The 26381-nt window shown below is 41.8% G+C and overlaps 1 protein-coding gene and 1 long non-coding RNA gene across 4 annotated transcripts in view; one reads left to right on the top strand and one right to left on the bottom strand.

Moving 5' to 3' along the window:
• Window positions 1-9746: 9746 nt before the first annotated feature.
• LOC145524627 (GTPase IMAP family member 7-like) overlaps window positions 9747-26381 on the bottom strand; it is a 49488-nt gene continuing 32853 nt past the window's right edge. For 2 of the 3 annotated variants that reach the window (XM_081537230.1, XM_081537231.1), the window contains exon 6: window positions 9747-12416. In XM_081537230.1, the coding sequence (XP_081393356.1) occupies window positions 11491-12416 (926 nt within the window). In that variant the 3' untranslated portion in view covers window positions 9747-11490. Of the gene's footprint in view, window positions 12417-18801; window positions 19032-26381 lie in introns of those variants that run through there. The other variant, XM_081537232.1, reaches the window with a different exon arrangement.
• LOC145524668 (uncharacterized) overlaps window positions 12350-26381 on the top strand; it is a 38512-nt gene continuing 24480 nt past the window's right edge. Inside the window, exon 1 of the long non-coding RNA XR_014067739.1 lies at window positions 12350-12451. This is a non-coding gene — a long non-coding RNA (uncharacterized LOC145524668). The remainder of the gene's footprint in view (window positions 12452-26381) is intronic.

Genomic DNA, 26381 nt, shown 5'->3' with positions numbered 1-26381 from the left:
ACATGACTGAGGGACTGAACAAAAATAACAACTGGGAGTGGGGAAGGCAAGCAGAAGGCACATTTCTAGGACAGGAGAGTGGCTGGGGAGCCCTCAGTTGCATGGGTCCAGTTTGCTGGTTCACCTCTCCAACCTGTGACCAACTCTTGTGATCTCAGAGGTTCCCCTCTCCCTGGGCTTTCACTAGCATGGAGGTGGCTCCTCTGGTGGCTCCCTGGCTGCACTGGAGGTATATGCCACAGCAACAATAGAGTTACTTGCCAGAGAGAACACAGGTGAAGACAGTGATTCCCAAAATCAATGACAACTTTTTCTGCCAAGAATCTTGTCGTCCAAACCATTGACCTACTACTTCCCCACCTAGGAAGTGGGATCACTCATGGTGTTAACTTGTGCCCTTTTGTAGCTTAATAAAGATGACACATTAACAGCCTCGTCAGTAGGAACACACTACATTCAATTTGGATAATGACACCAGTGCTTCCTTGCAAGGTGGTGATCATGTCCAAGGCCAGTGTACTTTGGAGGTCAGCTTTTCTCATTAGAGGCATGTCAGCATCCCATCACCTCATGGCCAACAGAAGGGGGAAGGTGGAAGCAGTGACAGATTTTATTTTCTTGGGCTGCAAAACCACTGTGGACAGAGACTGCAGCAATGAAATTAGAAGTCACTTGCTCCTTAGGAAGAAAGCTATGACAAACCTAGACAGCATATTAAAATATTGAAAAACAAAGATATCACTTTGCCGACAATGGTCCATATAGTCAAAGCAATGGTTTTTCTGGTAGTTATGTATGGATGTGAGAGTTGGACCATAAAGAAGGCTGAGTGCCAAAGAATTGATGCTTTTGAACTGTGGTGCTGGAGAAAACTCTTGAGAGTCCCTTGGACTGCAAGAAGATCAAACCAGTCAATCTTAAAGGAAGTCAATCCTGAATATTCATTGGGAAGACTGATGCTGAAGCTCCAATACTATGGCCACCTGATGTAAAGAGCTGCCTCATTGGAAAAGACCCTGATGCTTGGAAAGATTGAAATCAAAAGGAGAAGGGGATAGCAGAGGATGAGATGGTTAGATAGCATCATCAACTCAATGCACATGAATCTGAGCAAAATGTGGGAGATAGTGAAGGACAGGGAGCCTAGCATGCTGCAGTCCATGGGTCGCAAAGATGTGAACAAGACTTAGCAACAACAAGCACACAGGAAGAACAGGCTCTGCCTCCATTCCAGACTTGTTAGGTGAATTTATCAAGGACTTCTACGTGTTCTATACCTTCTAGAAATTAAGCAATTTTGCATCTGTATTCAACAAATTCCGATTGAAATGAACTTTTGGTCATTCATGGATTATGTACACATAACTTTACAATTGACTGCTGTGTCAGGAACATGCCTCCTTTGACCTTGGGGGCTCATTATTCAACACTTCTGGAACTCCTCTGGTGGAGTCATCTTTGAAGTTAAATGCCACAGTGGAAAACTTGTCTCTAATTTGTAGATTCTTTTTCTTTTCACCCAGAAGCATGTTTCCAAATTTCATCATTGACCCTATTCACCAGGTTTAGATGCTGTCAAAAGGTAAATCCATTCTCAGCAGGTCAAGTCGTGATCTCTAAGAACAGTCAGGTGAGAAGGAACCGTCATCCTCTTGGGTGGGGCACACAGTGGAGTCCACATGGAGCCTTCCTTGTTAAACCACGTGGTTACATACAGATCACCGTCTTGACTAAGGAGGCCACTGCTCTAGAGAAGAACCTCAAGAATTTCTTGGTCCTAGAAATTGTTGTCCTTATCATCAAGATGTCCTTTTTTAAAACAGACAAACAATTAATATCAAAAATATACAAGCAACTTCTGCAGCTGAATTCCCGAAAAATAAACGACCCAATCAAAAAATGGGCCAAAGAACTAAACAGACATTTCTTCAAAGAAGACATACAGATGGCTAACAAACACATGAAAAGATGCTCAACATCACTCATTATTAGAGAAATGCAAATCAAAACCACAATGAGGTATCATTTCACACCAGTCAGAATGGCTGCTATCCAAAAGTCTACAAGCAATAAATGCTGGAGAGGGTGTGGAGAAAAGGGAACCCTCTTACACTGTTGGTGGGAATGCAAACTAGTACAGCCACTATGGAGAACAGTGTGGAGATTCCTTAAAAAACTGGGAATAGAACTGCCATATGACCCAGCAATCCCACTGCTGGGCATATACACCGAGGAAACCAGAATTGAAAGAGACGTGTGTACCCCAATGTTCATCGCAGCACTGTTTACAATAGCCAGGACATGGAAGCAACCTAGATGTCCATCAGCAGACGAATGGATAAGGAAGCTGTGGTACATATACACAATGGAATATTACTCAGCCATTAAAAAAATACATTTGAATCGGTTCTACTGAGATGGATGAAACTGGAGCCCATTATACAGAGTGAAGTAAGCCAGAAAGAAAAACAACAATACAGTATACTAATGCATATATATGGAATTTGAAAGATGGTAACGATAACCCTATATGCGAGACAGAATAAGAGACACAGATGCATAGAACAATTTTATGGACTCTGAGGGAGAAGGTGAGGGTGGGACGTTCTGGGAGAATAGCATTGAAACATGTATATTATCATATGTGAAACAGAACACCATTCCATGTTCGCTGCATGTGACAAGGGCTCAGGGCCGGGGCAATGGGATGACCCAGAGGGATGGGATGGGGAGGGAGGTGGGTGGGGGGTCCAGGAAGGGGAACACATGTAAACCCATGGCTGATTCATGTCAATGTATGGCAAAAACTATTACAATATTGTAAAGTAATTAGCCCCCAACTAAAATAAATAAATTTATAAAAAAAAATTAATTAAAAAAAAAATAAAGAATAAAAATCCAAATTGGTACAAAAAAAAAAAAAAAGGACTTTTCTCTTGAACTCTTCAAATACCTACTGAATTAGTTGAAGAACTAAACTTCACAGAACCAGTTTCTAGATCCTTCTTTCGGTGGCTGCGTGGTGCAGGAGCTGTGGCTGCACGGCGCAGTAGCGGCCGAGAGAAGATACCCCACGTCCAACATCAGGAGCGGCAGCATGAGGAGATATCTCACATCCAAGGTCAGGAGAGGCAGCCATGAGGAGATAACCCACATCCAAAGTCAGGAGCGGCGGCCGAGAGGAGATACCCCACGTCCACCCCACGTCCAAGGTAAGAGAAACCCCAGTAAGATGGTAGGCGCTAAGAGAGGGCATCAGAGGGCAGACAGACTGAAGCCACAATCACAGACAACTAGCCAATCTGATCACATGGACCACAGCCTTGTCTAACTCAATGAAACTAAGCCATGCCTTATGGGGCCACCCAAGATGGACAGGTCATGGTGGAAAGGTCTGACAGAATGTGATCCATTGGAGAAGGGAATGGCAAACCACTTCAGTATTCTTGCCTTGGGAACCCCCTGAACAGTATGAAAAGGCAAAAGATAAGACACTGAAGGATGAACTCCCCAGGTCGGTAGGTGCCCAATATGCTACTGGAGATCAGTGGAGAAGTAACTCCAGAAAGAATGAAGGGATGGAGCCAAAGCGAAAACAACACCCAATTGTGAATGTGACTGGTGATAGAAGCAAGGTCCAATGCTGTAAAGAGCAATATTGCATAGGAACCTGGAATGTTAGGTCCAAGAATCAAGGCAAATTGGAAGTGGTCAAACAGGAGATGGCAAGTGTGAACATCAACATTCTAGGAATCAGCAAACTAAGAGGGTCTGATATGGGTGCATTTAACTCAAATGACCATTACATCTACTATTGTGGGCAGGAATCCCTTAGAAGAAATGGAGTAGCCATCACAGTCAACAAAAGAGTCTGAAATGCAGTACTTGGATGCAATCTCAAAAACAACAGAATGATCTCTGTTCGTTTCCAAGGCAAACCATTCAATATCATGGTAATCCAAGTCTATGTCCCGACCAGTAATGCTGAAGAAGCTGAAGTTGAATGGTTCTATGAAGACCTACAAGACCTTCTAGAACTAACACCCAAAGAAGATGTCCTTTTCATTATAGGGGACTGGAATGTAAAAGTAGGAAGTCAGGAAACACCTGGAGTAACAGGCAAATTTGGCCTTGGAGTACAGAATAAAGCAGGGCAAAGGCTACTAGAGTTTTGCCAAGAGAACACACTGGTCATAGCAAACACCCTCTTCCAACAACACAAGAGAAGACTCTACACATGGACATCGCCAGATGGTCAACACCAAAATCAGATTGATTATATTCTTTGCAGTCAAAAATGGAGAAGCTCTATGCAGTCAGCAAAAACAAGACCAGGAGCTGACTATGGCTCAGATCATGAACTCCTTATTGCCAAATTCAGACTTAAATTGAAGAAAGTGAGGAAAATCACTAGACCATTCAGGTATGACCTAAATCAAATCCTTTATGATTATACAATGGAAGTGAGAAATAGATTTAAGGGACTAGATCTGATAGACAGAGTGCCTGATGAACTATGGATGGAGGTTCGTGACATTGTACAGGAGATAGGGATCAAGACCATCCCTCAAGAAAAAGAAATGCTAAAAAGCAAAATGGCTGTCTGAGGAGGCCTTACAAATAGCTGTGAAAAGAAGAGAAATGAAAGGCAAAGGAGAAAAGGAAAGATATGCCCATTTGAATACAGAGTTCCAAAGAATAGCAAGGAGAGAGAAGAAAGCCTTCCTCAGTGATCAGTGCAAAGAAATAGGAAAATAATAGAATGGGAAAGACTAGATATCTCTTCAAGAAAATTAGAAATACCAAGGGAACATTTCATGCAAAGATGAGTATGATAAAGGACAAAAATTGTATAAACCTAACAGAAGCAGAAGATATTAAGAGGTGGCAAGAATACACAGAAGAACTGTACAAAAAAGATCTTCATGACCCAGATAATCACGATGGTGTGATCACTAACCTAGAGCCGGACATCCTGGAATGTGAAGTCAAGTGGGCCTTAGGAAGAATCACTACGAACAAAGCTAGTGGAGGTGATGGAATTCCCATTGAGCTATTTGAAATCCTAAAAGATGATGCTGTGAAAGTGCTGCTATCAAATTTGGAAAACTCAGCAGTGGCCACAGGACTGGAAAAGGTCAGTTTTCATTCCAATCCAAAGAAAGGCAATGCCAAAGAGTGCTCAAACTACCACACAATTGCACTCATCTCACATGCTAGCAAAGTAATGCTTAAAATTCTCCAAGCCAGGCTTCAACAATACATGAACCATGAACTTCCAGTTGTTCAAGCTGATTTTAGAAAAGGCAGAGGAACCAGAGATCAAATTGCCAACATCTGCTGGATCAACGAAATAGCAAGAGAGTTCCAGAAAAACATCTATTTCTGCTCTATTGACTATGCCAAAGCCTTTGACTGTGTGGATCATAATAAACTGTGGAAAGTTCTGAAAGAGATGGGAACACCAGACCACTTGATCTGCCTCTTGATAAATCTGTATGCAGGTCAGGAAGTAACAGTTAGAACTGGACATGGAACAACAGACTGGCTCCAAATAGGAAAGGGAGTACGTCAAGGCTGTATATTGTCACCCTACTTATTTAACTTATATGCAGAGTACATCATGAGAAACACTGGGCTGGAGGAAGCACAAGCTGGAATCAAGATTGCTGGGAGAAATATCAATGACCTCAGATATGCAGATGACACCACCCTTATGGCAGAAAGTGAAGAAGAACTAAAGAGCCTCTTGATAAAAGTGAAAGAGGAGAGTGAAAAAGTTGGCTTAAAGCTCAACATTCAGAAAACTAAGATCACAGCATCTGGTCCCATCACTTCATGGCAAATAGATGGGGAAACAGTGTAAACAGTGGCTGACTTTATTTTGGGGCTCCAAAATCACTGCAGATGGTGAATGCAGCCACGAAATTAAAAGATGCTTACTCTTTGAAAGGAAAGCTATGATCAACCTAGACAGCGTATTAAAAAGCAGAGACGTTATTTTGTCAACAAAGGTCTGTCTAGTCAAGGCTATGATTTTTCCAGTAGTCATGTATGGATGTGAGAGTTGGACTAAAGAAAGCTGAGCGCCAAAGAATTGATGCTTTTGAACTGTGGTGTTGGAGAATACTCTTGAGAGGCCCTTGGACTGCAAGGGGATCCAACCAGTCCATTCTAAAGGAGATCAGTCCTGGGCGCTCATTGGAAAGACTGATGTTGAAGCTGAAACTGCAATACTTTGGCCACTTGATGCAAAGAGCTGACTCATTTGAAAAGACCCTGATGCTGGGAAAGACTGAAGGCAGGAGGAGAAGGGGAAGACAGAGGATGAGATAGTTGGATGGCTTCACCGACTAAATGGACATGAGTTTGGGTAAACTCTGGGAATTGGTGATGGACAGGGAGGCCTGGCGTGCTGCGGTTCATGGGGTCGCAAAGAGTCGGACACAACTGAGCAACTGAACTGAACTGAACTTGAAAGTCCTACACATATCTTCTAGTATATAAGGTTGAAATGTGGGGGTTTGGCAGTATTGAGGACTCAACTGAAATTGATAATTATGTTAATATCCTGTCACATTCACCCCAGGCCTCTCACATAATCTTCATTTCAAAATTTCAATGCCAGACCCTCCCTTTGACTTTGATACTCAACTTGTCACAAACCTAATTGAATACTTTCACTCCTGAGTCTACCATGATGATCTTTCTGCACATCCTAAATTTCCTCTTTCTGAAAAGAAACGTGTTTATCATTCCCATCACCCACAAGGACACATCCTATATATTCTTCATAATTGATTTCAAGCCCTGAATTCTTCCTTAAGTCTTCTCCTATGAATTGTACTTTGGTTCCCCATTTATAGGCCATAGCTATCAAATACTTCAGCAGTAGGAATAGTACACACAATAAATGCTGGAATCCAGAGACCTCAGGGCTCAGCTGGAAACACTGTTAGAGAAAACTGGGTTATAAAGAACGTGAATTAATCTAATGGGCAAGAATTCATTCATCAAGGGAGAAGATAATATCGGTATGATTCATTTGAATTACTTATTTTTCCTCTGGGTATGTTTTACCTTCCAAAGAAGAATATAATATTGGGAGAAAAGAAATCAACTTCCTTAGATTGCATCTTCATTAGGTCCTAACACATGCCTAGAAATCACAAGTTAATTGAATTAATAACACTTCTGCAAGTCCGTGAGAGAAAATATTTAAATAGTTCTTAAATGAAAGATAGCCAGACAGTGCATGAGTTATTTGCTCTCTAGAGATAATATCACACTAATGAATCATTCACAAGGAACTAACTATAAATATAAGAATTGTGTTATAGCAAATAGCAGTTGGGGCCTGCAGTGTTATTTCACATATACTATGAATGTTTTCTCTCAATGGGCTTCCCTTCCATGTTGTCTTTACTTCATTCATAATATTTGTGATGAGCCTTTAAAAAAGCATGTATTTGAGATGTTATTTCCTCCAGATTTAATCTCCAATCCCTGTCTCCCTAAATTTCACCAGTGCAATAGACACCCTCAGTCCCTTTCAGAAACAAAACAAAGGACAACTGTAAAAATTTCAGATATTTGAGTTTGAGTTTCTGCCATAATTATTTATAATATTAAATCATCCTTTTATCACTGAAATTTTGCAATTTGAGTTTGAGTTATCTGCCATGATTATAAATACTGTAAAGTCATCCCTTTATTTTTGAGGCTTTGAAATTATTTTAGCAGGCCAGAACCTTTTATCTGCTCACTGCCCCAATGTCACAGTGTATGTGGGTAAACTTTTCCCAGAGATTTCAACAGTCAGGTGAGACTTTCCTGCTGGCAGGGGATTGAAACAAAACAAAACAAAACAAAAATCAGGAAATGCTTTGAAACAGAAAAAGATGTAGGTTTCACAGGCTCAGCTGGTAAAGAATCCACCTACAATGCAGGAGACCTGGGTTCAATTCCTGGGTTAGGAAGATCCCCTGGAGAAGAGAAAGGCTACCCACTCCAGTATTCTGGCCTGGAGAATTCCATGGATTGTATAGGCCATGGGGTCACAAAGAGTTGGACACGACTAACTGACTTTCACACAGACACATCATAAGATGTATCTGTCAGGATTCTAGCAGAAAAGAGATGACCTAGTATAATGAAGTACTTGGAGAAGACTCTAGTGAAGGAGCTGCCTACAAGCTGTGGCTACAAGGTCTAGAAATGACAAAGGAGAGGGCTAGTAACAGTGAGGAAATAACATCCATACCCTAACGGGTGAACAAAGCTGGAATGCAGAAGGAGAGTTGGGTAGTAAGGCCTCCAGGGGAGGAGCTATGACTTTTGGCAACTAGTCAGAGATGACCTGCAGGTAGGGAGAATGGAGAACAGATAACCTGACCTTGCTTTTCTGCCCTCAAGAGATCTCCTGCTTGGATTCCCTTTGGCAGAAACCAAGGAGAGGTCAGAGAGCAAGAGATCCCATTGAGGTGGTCATTGTAGATCACCTCCCAGGCAAGAAGCTAGAGTGAAGAGGGGTGAAGTGTGGATGTGCAGTGGCAAATGAAAAATATTTGGCACACAAGAGATTTTTTAAGTTACAGTCAGGAGCACTTTAAGTTAGGATGGTACCTTAAAAAAGGAGAGAGAAAAACACTAAGAGAATTTACTTCCACATCTCCACCAACCACAGAATAATGGTGCCAGAGAAGCCCATGCTGCATTGGCATGGTTCTCTTAACAAAGTTCTCATAGGTGTGGATTGAAATAACACACCAGTGGGGCCTACACTTAATGTATGCAGGGTTTCTTATTTGAATTTTCCTAAATTGAATCTTTGAACTCTACAAAATGAATCATTACCTGGTTATGTCAATTTCATAAACTCTTAAATTCATTGGCATTGTGCGTGAGGACAGGTGGAAGCCAGGAGTGCTGAGCAATGAGTTACAGAGACATTTAATTGCGGTTGACTCCACTCCTTAACAAACCATCCCCAAACTTAGTGGTTTAAAACAACAGCAATCATTTATTTTTCTCATGATTTGCAATTTGGGTAGGACCCCGTGGGGATGGCTCATCTTTGCTCTTTGCAGTTTCATCAGTTGGCAGCTGGAGAATTCATTCTGTGTTGCCTCACTTGCATGGCCAGCAAGTGGTTCTGGCTGGCGGATGAAATATCATCAGCCAGGGAGTGGGCCAGTGACTTCAGGTCCTCTTCACAGGGGTAACCTGGCTCCTACTTGGGCTTCCTCACAACATGGTGGGCAAATTCCAAGGGTAAACATCATGGAAGAGCAAGGAGGCATTTTTCCCTATCTAATCTTAGAAGTCACATGGTATTGCTTCAGCCACCCACTATTTCTCAAAGCAGTCACAAAGTCCCTCCAATTTCAAGGTAGGGGACATAGACCCATAACTCAATGGAGAGAGTAAGGTTAGACTGTAAGAAGAAATCAGAAATAAGATATGGTTTTAACCATCTTAGGAAAATACAAAGCACCATATTAATAAGAAAGGGATTCCCTGGTGGCTCAGATGGTAAAGAGTCTGCCTGCAATGCGGGAGACCCGAGTTCCATCCCTGGGTTGGGAAGATCCCCTGGAGAAGGAAAAGGCAACCCACTCCAGTATTTCTGCCTGGAAAACCCCATGGACAGAGGAGCCTGGCAGGCTACAATCCATACGGTTGAAAAGAGATGGACACGACTGAGCGACTTCACTTTTACTTTCGTATTAACAAGCTATAGTAAATTTTTTTTAGTATAAGTTTATTTATTTTGATTGGAGGCTAATTACTTTACAATATTGTATTGGTTTTGCCATACATTGACATGAATCCACCATGGGTGTACATGTGTTCCCCATCCTGAACCCCCCTCCCACCTCCCTCCCCATCCCATCCCTCTGGGTCATCCCAGTGCACCAGCCCCCAGCACCCTGTATCATGCATCAAACCTGGACTGGTGATTCGTTTCACATATGATAATATACATGTTTCAATGCCATTCTCCCAAATCATCCCATCCTCGCCCTCTCCAACAGAGTCCAAAAGACTGTTCTATGCATCTGTGTCTCTTTTGCTGTCTCACATACAGGGTCATCGTTACCATCTTTCTTAATTCCATATATATGCGTTAGTATACTGTATTGGTGTTTTTCTTTCTGGCTTACTTCACTCTGTATAATAGGCTCCAGTTTCATCCACCTCATTAGAACTGATGCAAATGTATTCTTTTTAATGGCTGAGTAATATTCCATTGTGTATATGTATATTCCATTCCACAGCTTTCTTATCCATTCTTCTGCTGATGGACATCTAGGTTGCTTCCATGTCCCGGCTACTATAAACAGCACTGCAATGAACATCGGGGTACATGTGTCTCTTTCAATTCTGGTTTCCTTGGTGTGTATGCCCAGCAGTGGGATTGCTGGGTCATATGGCAGTTCTGTTTCCAGTTTTTTGAGGAATCTCCACACTATTCTCCATAGTGGCTGTACTAGTTTGCATTCCCACCAACAGTGTAAGAGGGTTCCCTTTTCTCCACACCCTCTCCAGCATTTATTGCTTGTAGACTTTTGGATAGCAGCCATTCTGACTGGCGTGAAATGGTACCTCATTGTGGTTTTGATTTGCATTTCTCTGATAATGAGTGATGTTGAGCGTATTTTCATGTGTTTGTTAGCCATCTGTATGTCTTCTTTGGAGAAATGTCTGTTTAGTTCTTTGACCCACTTTTTGATTGGGTCGTTTATTTTTCTGGAATTCAGCTGCAGGAGTTGCTTGTATATTTTTGAGATTAATTCTTTGTCAGTTGCTTCATTTGCTATTATTTTCTCCCATTCTGAAGGCTGTCTTTTCACCTTGCCTATAGTTTCCTTTGTTGTGCAGAAGCTTTTAAGTTTAATTAGATCCCATTTGTTTATTTTCGCTTTTATTTCCAATATTCTGGGAGGTGGATCATAGAGGATCCTGCTGTGGTTTATGTCTGAGTGTTTTGCCTATGTTTTCCTCTAGGAGTTTTATAGTTTCTGGTCTTACGTTTAGATCTTTAATCCATTTTGAGTTTATTTTTGTGTATGGTGTTAGAAAGTGTTCTAGTTTCGTTCTTTTACAAGTGGTTGACCAGTTTTCCCAGCACCACTTGTTAAAGAGATTATCTTTTCTCCATTGCATATTCTTGCCTCCTTTGTCAAAGATGTGTCCATAGGTGCATGGATTTATCTCTGGGCTTTCTATTTTGTTCCATTGATCTATATTTCTGTCTTTGTGCCAGTACCATACTGTCTTGATGACTGTGGCTTTGTAGTAGAGACTGAAGTCAGGCAGGTTGATTCTTCCAGTTCAATTCTTCTTCCTCAAGATTGCTTTGGCTATTCGAGGTTTTTTGTATTTCCATACAAATTGTGAAATTATTTGTTTTAGTTCTCTGAAAAATACTGTTGGTAGCTTAACAAGCTATAGTAAATTGAGAAGTAAAAATAAAATTACAATACATTACTTCCACAATATTTGCCATATTTTTGAAAGCATGTTTTTAATCTTGTCGATAACAGCTTGCAATATACTCTTCTCAGCTTCTTCCCTTACATTTTTCATTTGTTCATTATACTCGTCTGTTATCGATTTTATTTTTTTCACCTTTTCTTCTGGTGGTTTATGGGCATATTTCATTTCTACTTGTTCAGTTTGCATGTTACATCTGTCAGCATAGCTTTTCATCAAGTATTCCTCCTGCTGTCTCAGCTTTTGGTCTACGTCCTTGTAAATGGGGTCAGAAAAGTAAGCCCCTTGGTTGTTCTGCACCATCTTGTCTATCAGCTCCACCAGCTCCTGCACCTGAGCTTCCTTCTCAGCCTGCTCTGTGTTTTTGCTGTTACTGATGGCGTAGCGGCGGTCTCCACACTCCTGGAGAAGGCTTCGTAGGTTTACATCTGCATCCTTCAAAAAGTCGCTCAGGCTCTGGTCCCCCAGTTCATCTCTGAGAGTGAATAAGATGATCATATACTTCATGGCTTCATTCCCAAACAAACTCTTGACCAGCGCCACGGTTTGCTGCTCTTCCTGTGTGTAGCGGCCCAACCTCAGGACCAAGATGATGGCGTGAGGCCCGGGACAGGAGGCGAGGACACATCGGCTGATTTCCTGGCAGGTGGTGTGCAGGGTCTCCTCGGTGTCAAAGAGCCCTGGGGTGTCAACAACGAGAAGCTCTCTCCCCTTCAGTTCCCGGGATGCTTTCTGACAAGTTTTGGTAACAGCGTGGGGAGCAATCTTAGATTCAAATACTTCTTTCCCGAGGATGGTGTTTGCAGTCGCACTTTTCCCACTTCCGGTCTTCCCGACCAGCACGATCCTCAGAGTGTTGTTTGGCGCGGCAGCCATGTTTATATCAAGAGACTCTGGCGCGCAGGCACCCACACCACCTTAAGAAAAGGAGAGAGAGAAAGGGTCAATTTAGGTATGTAGGAACCATTCTCAAGTCTTTTTCTAACTTCCTTTGCCTCCCTGAAATTTGTAATATTCTATTATCCACATTGTTCGGAAAAAAAAAACAAACAGAAAAATTAAACAGTTTAATTGCTGTGGAAAAAACAGCAAAGTAGTTCCAGTATCCCCACAAAGGAGTGTCAGGTCTGTTACCAAGCCCAAGCTGTTCTGCTCACCAGGCCAATAAATCCGGACACGAGTTGTTGGAGCAAGGAATGATGACTTGAATCAGAAGGCCAACAGACTAAGGAGATGGCAGTCTAGCGTCTCTAAGAACCCTCTCATCTCAGGCAGGATTCAGGGCCCTTTTATATACAGTAGAGCGGGGGAAGGGACTTGCAGTGGCCTCATCAATGGCAGAAGGGGGCTGTTAACTGGTAGCTGTTAACAGTTGCTCGCGGGCTTGGGAGGAGGGGCCCACCCGGGTGCCCGACCAATGGCTGAGTAGGCCTGTTATAGCTGGTGTCTATCTGAATGAAGTGTGCATGGCGAGCCAGGGAGGAAAAGCCCCTTAAGACTTACCATCACAGTTTCTATAATTAAAGCAGTATGATGTTGGTGCCTGAATAGAGAGAACAGCAAAGCAAAAACAGAAAATTTGGAAATAGACCAAATTAACCACATTATATTTATTCATATTCAATTCGTTTACATTATGCAACATTTATATTCAATAAGGTAGCATCTCACATCGAGAGAAAGAAAGATAGACTAATAAGCCACAAGGAGACAATCATATACAAAAAGATAAAACTGCATCCATTTCCTGATGCCTTTCAAACTCCAAACAGCTTAGAATTTCCAATGTTGAAAAATCTGTATAAATAATAGGAGAAACATGGATAAATCTTTGTAACCTAGAGGTCAGGAAAATATTTCTAAAATTTGAAATAGAGTAAGGAAAGAGACAGGCTTCCCTGGTGATTCAGTCAGTAAAGAATCTGCTGGCAATACAGGAGACCTGGGGTTCATTCTCCGGGTCAGGAATATCCCCCGGAGAAGGAAATGGCAACCCACTTCAGTGTTCTTGCCTGGAAAACCCAATGGACAGAGGAGCCTGGTGGGCTACAGTCCATGAGGTCACAAAAGAGTCAGACACAACTTAGGTACTAAACCACCTCAAGGAAAGAGACACCTAAATTTGATTATATAAAAATCAAAAACATAATGTGGGAGGATAATGCCGCCGTACACACAGTAAAACACAATTGTCAAACTAGGGGAAAATTTTTTCCTACTTTTATAAAAGAGGAGTCATTTCACTTTTATACAAAGAATATCTGTACAAATGGCCAATAAGCACATGAAAAGATGCTCAGTCTCACTAACTATTCAAGAAATGCAAATGAAAACTATAATGATGTATCACCTCACAGTGATAATTTGATGGCCATGATCAAAAAATCTACAATAAATGCTGGAGAGAATGTGGAGAAAAGGGAACCCTCCTACACTGTTGGTGGGAACGTGAATTGGTAGAGCCTCTATGGAGAACAGTCTGGAAGAACCTCAAAAAACTAAAAATAGAGTTGCCATATGATCCAGCAATCCCACTCCTGGGCATATATCCAGACAAAATTCTAATTTGAAAAGATGCATGCACCTCTATTTTCATAGCTGCTGCTGCTGCTAAGTTGCTTCAGTCGTGTCTGACGCTATGCGACCCCATAGACAGCAGCCCACCAGGCTCCTCTGTTCACAGGATTCTCTAGGCAAGAATACTGGAGTGGATTGCCATTTCCTTCTCCTCTATGCTCATAGCAGTTCTATTATAATAGCAAAGACACGGAAACAAGCTAAATGCCCATTGACAGATGAATGTATAAAGAAGATGCAGTTCATATATACAATGGGATATTACTCAGCCGTAAAAGAGAATGAAATAATGCCATTTGCAATTACATGTATGAACTGAGGTGTTATCATATTGAGGGAAGTTAGACAGAGAAAAACAAATATTATATGATATCATTTGTATGTGAAATCAAAAATAAATAAACTTACTTACAAAACAGAAACAGACTAACTGACACAGAAAACAAAGTTATGACTACCAAAGGGGAAAATCAGGAAAGAGTGATAAATTAGGTGTATGGGGTTTATGGATACAGAGTTGCTGTTCAGTCCCTCAGTCATGTCCGACTCTTTCTAGCACCACAGACTGCAGCACGCCAGGCTTCCCTGTCCTTCACCATTTCCCAGAGCTTGCTCACTCATGTCCATTGAGTCCGTGATGTCATTCAACCATCTCAATCTCTGTTGTCCCCTTCTCCTCCTGCCTTCTATCTTTCCCAGCATCAGGGTCTTTTCCAATGAGTTGGCTCTTCCCATCAGGTGGCCAAAGTATTGGAGCTTCAGCTTCAGCATCAGTCCGTCCAATGAACATTCAGGGTTGATTTCCTTCAGGATTGACTGGTCTGACTTCCTTGCAGTCCAAGGGGCTCTCAAGAGTTTTCTCCAACACCACAGTTCAAAATCATCAATTCTTTGGCGCTCACCCTCTTTATGGTCCAACTTTCACATCCATACATGATTGCTGGAAAAACCATTGCTGACCTTTGTAAGCAAAGTAATATCTCTGCTTTTTAATATGCTATCGAGGTTGCTCATAGCTTTTCTTCCAAGGAGCAAGCATCTTTTAATTTCATGGCTGTAGTCACCATCTGCACTGATTTTGGAGCCCAAGAAAATAATGTCCGTCATTGTTTCCATTGTTTCCCCATCTTTTTGTCATGAAATGATGGGACTGGATGCCATTATCTTCGTTTTTTGAATGTTGAGTTTTAAGCCAGCTTTTTCACTCTCCTCTTTCACCTTCATCAAGAGGCTCTATAGTTCCTCTTCACTTTCTGCCATAAGGGTGGTGTCATCTGCATATCTGAGGTTATTGATATTTCTCCTGGCAATCTTGATTCCAGCTTGTGCTTCATCCAGCCTGACATTTTGCATGATGTACTCTGCATATAAGTTAAATAAGCAGGGTGACAATATACAGCCTTGACATACTCCTTTCTCAATTTTGAACCAGTCTGTTTTCATGTCTGATTCTAACTGTTGCCTCTTGACCTGCATACAGGTTTCTAAGGAGGTAGGTAAGCTACTCTGGTATTCCCATCTCTTGAAGAATTTTCCACAGTTTGTTGTGATCCACACCATCAAAAGCTTTAGCGTAGTCAATGAAGCAGAAGTAGATATTTTTCTAGAATCCTCTTGCTTTTTCTTTGATCCAATGGATGTTGGCAATTTGATCTCTGGTTCCTCTGCCTTTTCTACATTCAGCTTGTACATCTGGAAGTTCTTGGTTCATGTACTGGTGAAGCCTAGCTTGGAGGATTTAGAGCATTACCTTTCTAGCATGTGAAATGAATGCAATTGTGCAGTGCTTTGAACATTCTTTGGCATTGCCCTTCTTTGGTATTGGAATGAAAGTTGACATTTTGTTATATATAGTGGTATGTTACATATACATATACATTACATATACATTCTACTATATATAGCATACATAAGCAACAAGAATTTACTGTATAGTAAAAAGGAACTATATTCAATATCTTGTATCTATCTATCTATCTATCTATCTATCTATACATATATATATATATAGGCTTCACCAGTGACCAGCTGTAAAGAATCTGCCTGCAATGCAGGGGACACAGGAGATGCAGGTTTGATCCCTGGGTTAGGAAGATCCCCTTGAGGAGGGCATAGTGACCAACTCCAGTATTCTTGCCTGGAGAATTCCATGGACAGAAGAGACTGGAGGGTTACAGTTCATGGGGTCGCAGAGAGTTGGATATGATTGAAGCAACTGAGCATGCACACACACACACAAACACACATATGTATAAAACTGAATCACTTTGCTATAATTATAGTAAATCAACTATACTTCAATAAAAATATTTTAGCAAACAAACAATATCTAAAAGTAGAGAAACAAAAGACCAACAACTTGATAGAAAATGGAGTAAGAGATAAGAATAAACAGTTCAAATAAAAATGTAAATATTCCTCGAATATATAAAAAGATACCAACATTCACTCATAATAGAGAAAAATATCAAAACGTAGAAAAACTAAAATTAATTATTTAATATTGCACTAGGATACTATTTCTCATCTACAGGTTTGAAAAAACCCAGAAATTAGTTGGCACAATCTGTTGGTAAAAGGTGTAGGGGAGGGACTCCTTGGTGGCCCAGTAGTTAAGAATCCACCTTGCAATGCAGGGGTTGTGGGTTCAATCCCTGGTCAGGGAACTAAGATACCACATGCCATGGAGCAACTAATCCCGCCACAACTGGAGAGTCCACGTGTCACAGTGAAAGATCCCACACGAGGCAAGGAAGATCCCACATGCTGCAACTAAGATGCATTGCAGCCAAATAGATAAATACATTTTTTTTTAATGAATAAAAGGTGTAGGGGAAATAGATCTTCTCCTGCATGGCTGTTGGGAATAAAAGAATAGTCTAAAACAACTAGAGGAGAAGTTAGCAAGGTCTTGTATACATGCATTTATATACACATTTACCCTTTTATTATCAATCTCAATTTTAGGATTTATTCCACAGGTACCCAACAAGAATATGGAAGAAAATTATGCAGAAAGCTGTGTGTGTGTGTGTGTGTGTGTGTGTGTGTGTGTGTGTGCTCAGTCATGTTCAACTCTTTTTGACTCTATGGACTGTAGCTTCCCAGGTTCCTCTGTCCTCGGGATTTTCCCAGCAAGAATACTGGAGTGGGTTGCCATTTCCAAGGGATCTTCATGACCCAGGGATTGAACCCACGTCTCCTGCATCTCCTGCATTGGCAGGCAGATTTTTTACCACTGGGCCACCTGGGAAGCCCACAGAAGACTGTTAATTGCACCGCTATTCGAATCTCAGAATACCAAAAACCTATCAAATGCCCATCATTACGGTAGGGACCTGGTTGAATTAACTAAGGTATATTCACACAGTGAAGCACTGGTCAACTGTAGAAAAAATGAGGTATATCTTTATATCCTAGTATGGAGACATCTCCAGGATATAGCATTAAGCAGAAAGAGCAAAGAAGAAAATAATGTACAGTTTACTAGCATTTCTCTAACAAGGAGGAATGTGACCTACATATATAAAATGTAATACATATATTTTTCATTCATCTGTGAAAAAAATGGCCAAATAATCTGAAAGCTAAACAAACAAAAAAGTTACTTGTATGAGTATGGGAGAAAGAGGAGGGAGGGGACAGGGACAGAAACTGGGAATCAGACTTGTTTGGATATACTTATATTTCATTGATTTGATCTTAAAACCATATAAATAGTTTACATAATCATACAGCAAAAATTATATTTAAAATCCCAGTAGAAATCAAAAGCAAATGAAACAAAGAAGCCTAATTGTATTTTGTGTGGTGAATGAGCCACACAAAAAATTGTTCCAAGAGACTTGATAATGCAGTCATTTCTTTGTCCATTCCCAGTGGGATATACTTTAAGTCCCCCCAACCCTTGCCCCAAAATATCTGCAAAAAATTTTCAGGAATCCTATTCTCTATTGTGTGTATGTGTGTGTGTGTGTGTTTGTATAGTTTTGAAGTCCATTTGAAAGACATCAAAACAATGATAAGCCCAGTAGAAATGAGTACGCTTAGTGCCAGACTGCAGTCTTCAAATGCCATTTCCTGCCAAAAAATTAGTTGATTTACACATACGGCAATGTGAGCTTCCCTGGTGGCTCAGCAGTAAAGAATCTGACTGCAATGCTGGAGACCCGAGTTTGATCCCTGGGTCAGGAAGATCCCCTGGAGAAAACAGCAACCCACTCCAGTATTCTTGCCTGGGAAATCCCATGAACAGAGAAGCCTGACGGGCTATAGTCCATGGGGTCGTAAAGAGTTAGACACAACTTAGTGACTAAACAACAGCTGTACTGCAATATAAAATAACAATTAAAATTATAAAAAAGATTTAGACTGAGTGGTCTCTAAATTGCCTTCCAACTCTAAAGACCTTGGGGACACATTTCCTATTAAGAGAAATGTCTGGGTTATCAAGTGTACTCAATGTCTATCCCAATAACAGCTGGATGGAAGGTGCAGTATTCAGCAAAAGGTTGTCATGTTAAAATGAGACGTACGGACAATATGTTAACAGACATCCTTACTCCCCTCCCTACCGCCACCTCCCCGGCTCTGGCAGCATCCTCCTGATTTGTTTGCACAGCACCTGGTCCCTTCTCAGGACAGAATCCATGCCCTTCCCAGGCTCCCCTATCCTACTGTCCCTACAGCTCTGTCTCCCTGGGATCTTTTCTCAGCCAGGCTCACCTGATTTAAGGACTTGATGAGCTGTCAGGTTTCCTCCAGAGAGGCTGTTTGAGCCCCCTTGCGTTTGCTCTAACTGCTGCACCTCTGCGACCTCGGAGCCAGGAAGCAGGTTGGGTGGGGCCAGTGAAAAAAGTGTTGTGTTTTTAAAAAGACAGAAATGTTGCCCCATAATTTGGTGGGTGCTTCAGTTTTGCCAAGTTGAAAGTTTTTCTCCATGTGTCTGCTGTAACACCAGAATTTTGAAAATTTTACTTCTTGTTTGGGGTCATAGTAAAGTGAAGTGAAAGTGAAGGTCACTCAGTCGTGTCCGACTCTGTGACTCCATGGTCTATACAGCCCATGGAATTCTCCAGACCAGAATATTGGAGTGGGTAGCCTTTCCCCTTCTCCAGGGGATCCTCCTAACCCAGGGATCGAACTGGGGTGTCTTGCATTGCAGGCAGATTCTTTACCAACCGAGCTATCAGGGAAGCCCATGGAATGGTATCAACTCTAATATTTAGGCCTCACCCAATGAGAAGAAATCCCCAGACTCCCACTGGCAGGAACCGTGAACCTGGTGTGCTTACTTACACTGATTCTCAGACGTAGGTGGTTATAGTTATAAACCTCCAGCGGTGGAACAGAGAGCAGGGGTACTAAAAGGGAGACTACGAGGAAGGGACCATTCCTGGGACCCTCGGCTTCAGGAGTCTGGGATGAGGGATCACTGTTAGTCCAGGCTCACTCCTCCCAGTGTTCCTGAGTCCCAAGGGTCATCAGAGCCATGGATGTTTACAGACAGTTACAGATATAAGCTTTATTTGCCACTTGGCTCCAATAGCCAAGAAAGCAAGAAGCAAGGAAATGGGTTTTTCTCCCACAGTTTTCTATTTCTCTCAGGAAATCCACAGTTCCCTTCCTTACTTGCCTATCTAGGTTTCTAGCCCCACACCTCCAAAATCCACAGTGTTTGCTTAGATATCCCCTGAATTTTTAGCCATTCCGTGATCCTAATGGTGGAAGAAGAGGTTGATTAGAACAGGAATTGAGGAAAGAATGTGGAGGCTGCCATAACCATCAGACAGCATCCCATAACTTGCCTTCTTTCTGGAGTTTGTCATTCGGTTTGCACAATTTCTGCTATTATTTTCTTTTCTTCCTTTTGGTTTCAATTTGACAACTTTTGTTGCTTTGCTTCAATCCTTCCCTAAAGAGAATGTTCTTCAGTGCTTTCTTAGTAAAGACAGATGCTATAAGTAAAACTTTAACAAGCAGTAAAGGAACAATCGCAATGTACACCACAGTATATCACAGCACAGACTTCTTTCTGTTTCTTGTAAACCCCTATATTTTCAAGAAATGGGCAACAGGGTGATTTACTGTAAATTCACTTGTGCAGAGAAAAATACACATCCTGCCTCAGAAGCTACGCTCTCTTGTTTGACACTTGAAGGTCAGGGTACACCTTCATCACCACGAGGTCATAGCACAGGCTAGAAAGCCTAGGTTACAGGCCTGAGTCCCTCTGGTTGTTCCTGCTGAAGTGTTCAGAAAGGATGAGAGGAGAAAGGCTGGGCCAGGGAGAAATCTCATCATGGACATTGCACTGAACTGTCCTTAGAATCCTTTTCAGACCCAGGCAGACCTGGCCTGAGGATGTAGTGAAAGGGTTTTCCTGGGAGTCTCCAAACCCACATCAGGGCTCATTCAGAGCAGGCCCAGCAGGCAGCACTTCTGAGTTGCACATGAATGAAACGAAATAAACTCTGTTGTAAACTGGAATAGTGTGTGGATATTGCTACCTTTCAAGATCCTAACAATGAAGTTCTCAAAGACTAAGATAAATAATAAATAAATAAGTTGGATAATAAATAGTTGAGCAGCCTCGTGGCTTGTGACTGTTGTTTATCATGAAAAAGAACATACCTCGAGAATGGTACTTAAATGACTCATTCCTATGCTTTGAGAGGTCACACATGACTATTTGGAAATAAAAAGTGACACTATTTGGATAAGTGACTATTTGGATAAGCATTTTTCTTATCCTCTGCAAGTATAACATATTTGTGTTTAGTGGAGATTCAAAGATTCCAGATGAAATAGCAATCTGGAAGACAGTGTCACTTAGGTCCCCATTAGCTCTATTTCATTCAACTACAATAAAGGACAGTAAGAAGGGGAAACTAAACTGTCCAAAGCCCAGGCACGTGGCAGGAAGGAAGAGGAGGGGAGCTAACAACGAGGCCAGTGTTTAATTTCAGCTACTGACAGGGTCACCTCCAAAACATTGCGAGGAGCCCTGCAAATCTATCACAGATGAACATCCATAACTGACAAACACTATTTAAAGAAAAAAATTAAAAAGTCTCTAAACATTGTCCTATGTCCATATAACAAATGAAGAAACATTTATTCAGAAAAAAATATACTGAATCTTAGGAAGAACAGTGAGCATCTGCATCATACTTGAACCATGACCTACCTCCTCCCTCCCCAACCTAGCCTCAGTTTGACAGAAACTCCCTTCTTGGCAGGGGTGGCCAAGAAGACGAGGCTCCCTCTGCCCACAGTTATTCATTGACAGTATAGTATCTTACCAATAGGGGTAGCATTTCTGATCTGCAGAGACTAAATGTCTGATAATTAAGATTAGGCAATAGTTTCTAATGGTTGTGGTGGTGGTTTAGTTGCTAAGTTGTGTCCCACTCTAATATATGACACCAAAAGCACCAAAGAAAAACAGATAATTTGTACTTAATCAAAATTTAAAACACTTTCCCATCAAAGAGCACTATCCATAAAGTGCAAGACAACCTGCAGAATGAGAGAAAATATTTGCCAACCATATATCTGATAAGGATCTAATATCCAGAATATATAACAAACTCTTGTGCTGTGCTGAGTCACTCAATCGTGTCTGACTCTTTGCGACCCCATGGACTGGAGCCCGCCAAGCTCCTCTGTCCACGGGGATTTTCCAGGCAAGAATGCTGGAGTGGGCTGCCATGCCCTCCTCTAGGGGATCTTCCCAATCCAGGGATCAAAGCCAGGTTTCCTGCATTGCAGCCGGATTCTTTACTGACTGAGCAGCCAGGGAAGCTGTAACTCTAACTCCACAATACAAAGACAAATTGCCTAATTTTTAAATGGGCAAAAGATTTGAATAGGAATTTCTTCAGATAAGATACTGCTGCTGCTGCTAAGTCGCTTCAGTCGTGTCCGACTCTGTGCGACCCCATAGACGGCAGCCCACCAGGATCCGCCATCGCAGGGATTCTCCAGGCAAGAACACTGGAGTGGGTTGCCATTTCCTTCTCCAATGCATGAAAGTGAAAAGTGAGAGTGAAGTCGTTCAGTCGTGTCCGACTCTTCGAGACCCCATGGACTGCAGCCTATCAGGCTCCTCCGTCCATGGGATTTTCCAGGCAAGAGTACTGGAGTGGGTTGCCATTGCCTTCTCCATCATTAGTCATTAGGGAAATGCAAATCTACACCAAATAAGATACCACTTCATACTCAGTGGGACGGTTATAGTTTTTTAAAAGAAAAAATAACAAATACTGATAAGTATGTGGATAAATTTAATCTTTATACCCTGCTGGGGAGGATATAACATGGCACAGCTGCTGTGGAAAGCACTTCGGTGTTTCCTCAAAAAATTAAAACATAGATTACCACATGATGTAGTAATTCTACTTCCTAAGTGTCCATCCAAGAAGACTGCCAAGACATGTTCATACCAAAAATTCTACATGAATGGTAAAGCAGCATTATTCATAATAGTCCAAAAAAAGTGGAAACAACCCAAATGCACATCAACAGATGAATGGATATATTCATACAATGGAATATTATTTAGCCATAAAAAGGAATGGAGCATGGTTACATGCTATGATGTGAATGAACCTTGACAGCATTATACTAAGTGAAAGAAACCAGGGGAAAGATACATAAAGATATGATTATATTTACATGAATGTCCAGAAATGACAGTGAGCTCATGAGAGTGTCCTTAGGAGAGTTTTAGCTTTAGTTCCTTGTACTCTATTAACATTTATATTCAGCTTCACCTTTTAAGCCTTTCTCCTCTCTTATGATTTGAATTGTGTTCCCCTCCAAAAGATACTGGAGCCCTAACCCTACAGATGTGACCTTGCTTGGAAATAAGGTCTCTGTAGATTTGATTGTTAAGGTAAAGCCGCTGAGATGAGCCTTAATCCATACAATTGATGTCCTTATTAGAAGGGAGATATTGGGCACAGACACATGCATTGGGAAGACAGTCATATGAAAGCAGAAGCAGAGGTTGAAGTAAGGCTGCCTGGGGCCACTAGAAGCTAGAAGAGGCAAGGAAGTGAAAGGTTGTCACTATGAGCCGAGAACGACACCGGGACTCTTGGCCTCTGGAGGAGAGAAATTCGATCCAGGGCCAGTGACAAGGCTTGATCACTCAGAGCTTTTGTGTAATAAAATTTTATTAAAGTATAAAAGAGAGAGAGAGAGCTTCTGACATAGACATCAGAAGGGGGCAGAAAGAGTGCCCCCTTGCTAGTTTATAGAGAGGAGTTATATATCTATTAGCAAGATGCTAATTAGAGAAAGGAAATGCCTCAAAACTGAGAGAGTTGCACCAGGCCCCTCACCCATAACATGCATTTTGAGATAGCATTGGCACCAGGTGAGTCATCCCGGGCCATGAAACAATTGACATGAATCTTGAAGAAAGGCAGATTCTAAGGTAAATACGTAGTTCATTAACACAAGAAAAACATTTCCACAAGAAAAATGCATTGGTTAGCTCAAGGTTTGAGAAAAGTTAAGTTCGGGTGGAACCAGGTATTGTCAGGGCAACAAAGAATTTTAAAAGAAAACTTCTTTTAATTTTGTTAAAATTAAAACTCCTTTTAATTAATAGAGAAGGAATAAAAATCTGACACTTGTGGTTCGTTTCCTCCTGCCTCTTAAGAGGGACTGAAAAAACATCTGACACTTGCAGTCTATTTCCTCCCCTGGGGGAACCCTAGGCTTCCTGCCTGTTACCCTCTCAGAAGGATCCTCCCCAACAGTCGTCAGGAGGAGCACGGCCCTGCCAACACCTTTATTTTGGACTTCTGGCCTCAACACTTGTGAGAGAATAAATTATTATAAAAATGATTTATTATCTGTTATTATAAGCCACGTCATCTGTGGTACTTTGTTATGACAGCCCTGGGAAATGAACATATCTTCCCTGTGGTGATTTTCTCTAGTTATCCCTGGTCAACACAAAACAATTACATCTTGTTGCCGTTCAGGGAGATGAAATGGCAGGTCTTACAAAGGTGTGGGTCAGCAGGGCACTAAAGGGGAATGCAGGCTGCCTCCACATTAGTCTCCTCTGAGAATGGCATGGTGGTGGCAGCAATGACCTAGGAAGGACATGGATCCTGGGGGACAGCTGCTGACCAAAACCAAATCAAGCTGAGACTCACTACAGAGCTGAATGACATTCAAGTAAACTGTGATCATGAAGTAGCTGATGTGCAAGGACAAACTCAGGAACAACAGGAGACTTTTACCCCCAACCCTACTTACATACTGGGATGGGGAGTAGTGCCTGGATCCTACTATTCTTTAGACAGGGAGACAGAAATGGCAGATGCTTGAGAGACATGTCATGCTCTGCCTCCATGGTGGTTCAGGACCATCTCTAGACTGTTCGTCAGAAATCATGGAGGCCAGAAGGAAGTGACACAATATTTTCTAAGTGTTGAAAGAAAAGAACTGTCAACCCAGAATTCTATAACCAGAGAAAACATCCTTCACGAATGAAAGGACAGAAGCCATCAGAGATACTCCAATCTCAGTCACCATCTTACTTCAACCTCATGAGGGACTTCAGCTGATGCCATCAATCCAGTCAAGCCCTGTTCAGATTTCTAACTCACAGGATTGTGAGCAAATAAAACACTTGTTTTGGAAAACAAAAAACAAAAAATGAATGAAAGCACAGGGACTTCCCTGGTGTTCCACTGGTTAAGAATCTACCTTGAAACGCAGGAACATGGGTTCGATCGCTGGTTGGGGAACTAAGATCCTACATGCCTCAGGGCAACTAAGCCCACCTACCGCAATTAGAAGCCCACATGCTTAGGGGCTTCCCTGGTGGCTCAGACAGTAAAGAATCCACCTACAATGCAGGAGACCTGGGCTCGAGACCTGGGCTCAATCCCTGGGTCAGGAAGATCCCCTGGAGAGGGAAATGGCAAACCACTCCATTGAAAATTCTTGCCTGGAGAATTCCATGGACAGAGGAGCCTGGCAGGTTTCAGTCCATGGGGTTGCAAAAAGTTGGACACAACTGAGCAACTAACATATTACATTACATTATGCAACTAAGACCCGATGCAGCCAAATAAATAAATAAATAAAATAAAAATAACTGCATGCATGTATAGTCAAAGTTGGGCAATTATGAACAAATAAGATACACTTCTGAGCAGAGTACTGCTCATGATCACTGTGCACAGCACCACTAAGGAGTGGGCAGACCACCTAAGCTGCCCCTACGGTCAGTCCACTGATCTGCCCTCACCCTCACCCCTTTTAGGAACCAGCCTGTCCTCCTCAGAGAGCGAGCAAGGGCCTGTTTTCTCTTATCACTCCCTCCTGCTGTAGCACAGGTCCCAGGAAATCTGTGCCTGAATTTCTCATCTGACTTCTTACCAGTTTCTATTGATTAAAGTGTCCAAGGACCTGAGTCGGTAACTGTGTCATCTTTGTTTTGTTTCTATTTTTTAGTTTTCGTCTCTGGTTGAGCCCTTGTGATGAATAATTTAAATAAGTACATTTTGGATGAGAGAAAAAAAAAAAGAACAGAGTCAATTTGCAAAGTTTCAATTCAAAAAAAAAAAAAACCATCAATTTGCAAATTTTCATCAAAGCACAGAGCTCCCTAATGCTGGGGTGAAGAAATGCAGCAAGAATCAAAGGTCAAAATGGCATTTTCCAAACCTCCCTTAACAGAAAGGGATTCCCCGGTAGCTCAGACAGTAAAGAGTCTGCCCAAAATGTGGGAGACCCAAGTTTGATCCCTGGGATGGGAAGATTACCTGGAGAAGAAAATGGCAACCCGCTCCAGTATTCTTGCCTGGAAAATCCCATGGACAGAGGAGCCTGGCAGACTATAGTCCATAAGGTCGCAAAGAGTCAGACACGACTGAGCGACTTCGTTTTCATTTTCAGTTGCTCAATTATGTCTGACTCTTTGTGGCCCCATGGACTGTAGTCCACCAGGCTCCTCCATCCATGGAATTTTCCAGGCAAGAAAACTGTAGTGGGTTGCCATTTCCTTCTGCAGGGGATCTTCCTGACACAGGGATCGAACCTGTGACTCTTGGGTCTCCTGCATTGGCAGGAGGATTCTTTACCACTAACACTATCTAGGAAGACATACTAGATTATATATTACACATAAATTTAAATGACAAAAAAGATCAATGCTTTTGTATTATCCCCAGGACATCAACCATACAGTCAAATGTGTATGTTCCTGAAAATAAGGGCACACCTTGTTTTATTAGAGTAAATCTGTACCTTACTGTGATAGGTATCATGAA

The sequence above is a fragment of the Giraffa tippelskirchi genome, chromosome 10 (assembly GCF_054371585.1).
Source record: "Giraffa tippelskirchi isolate mGirTip1 chromosome 10, T2T-mGirTip1v1.2.pri, whole genome shotgun sequence".
In the NCBI taxonomy this organism is placed as follows: Eukaryota; Metazoa; Chordata; class Mammalia; order Artiodactyla; family Giraffidae; genus Giraffa; species Giraffa tippelskirchi.
The sequence above is the reverse complement of the archived record's forward strand: the minus strand, read 5'-3'. Positions and strand labels throughout refer to the sequence as shown.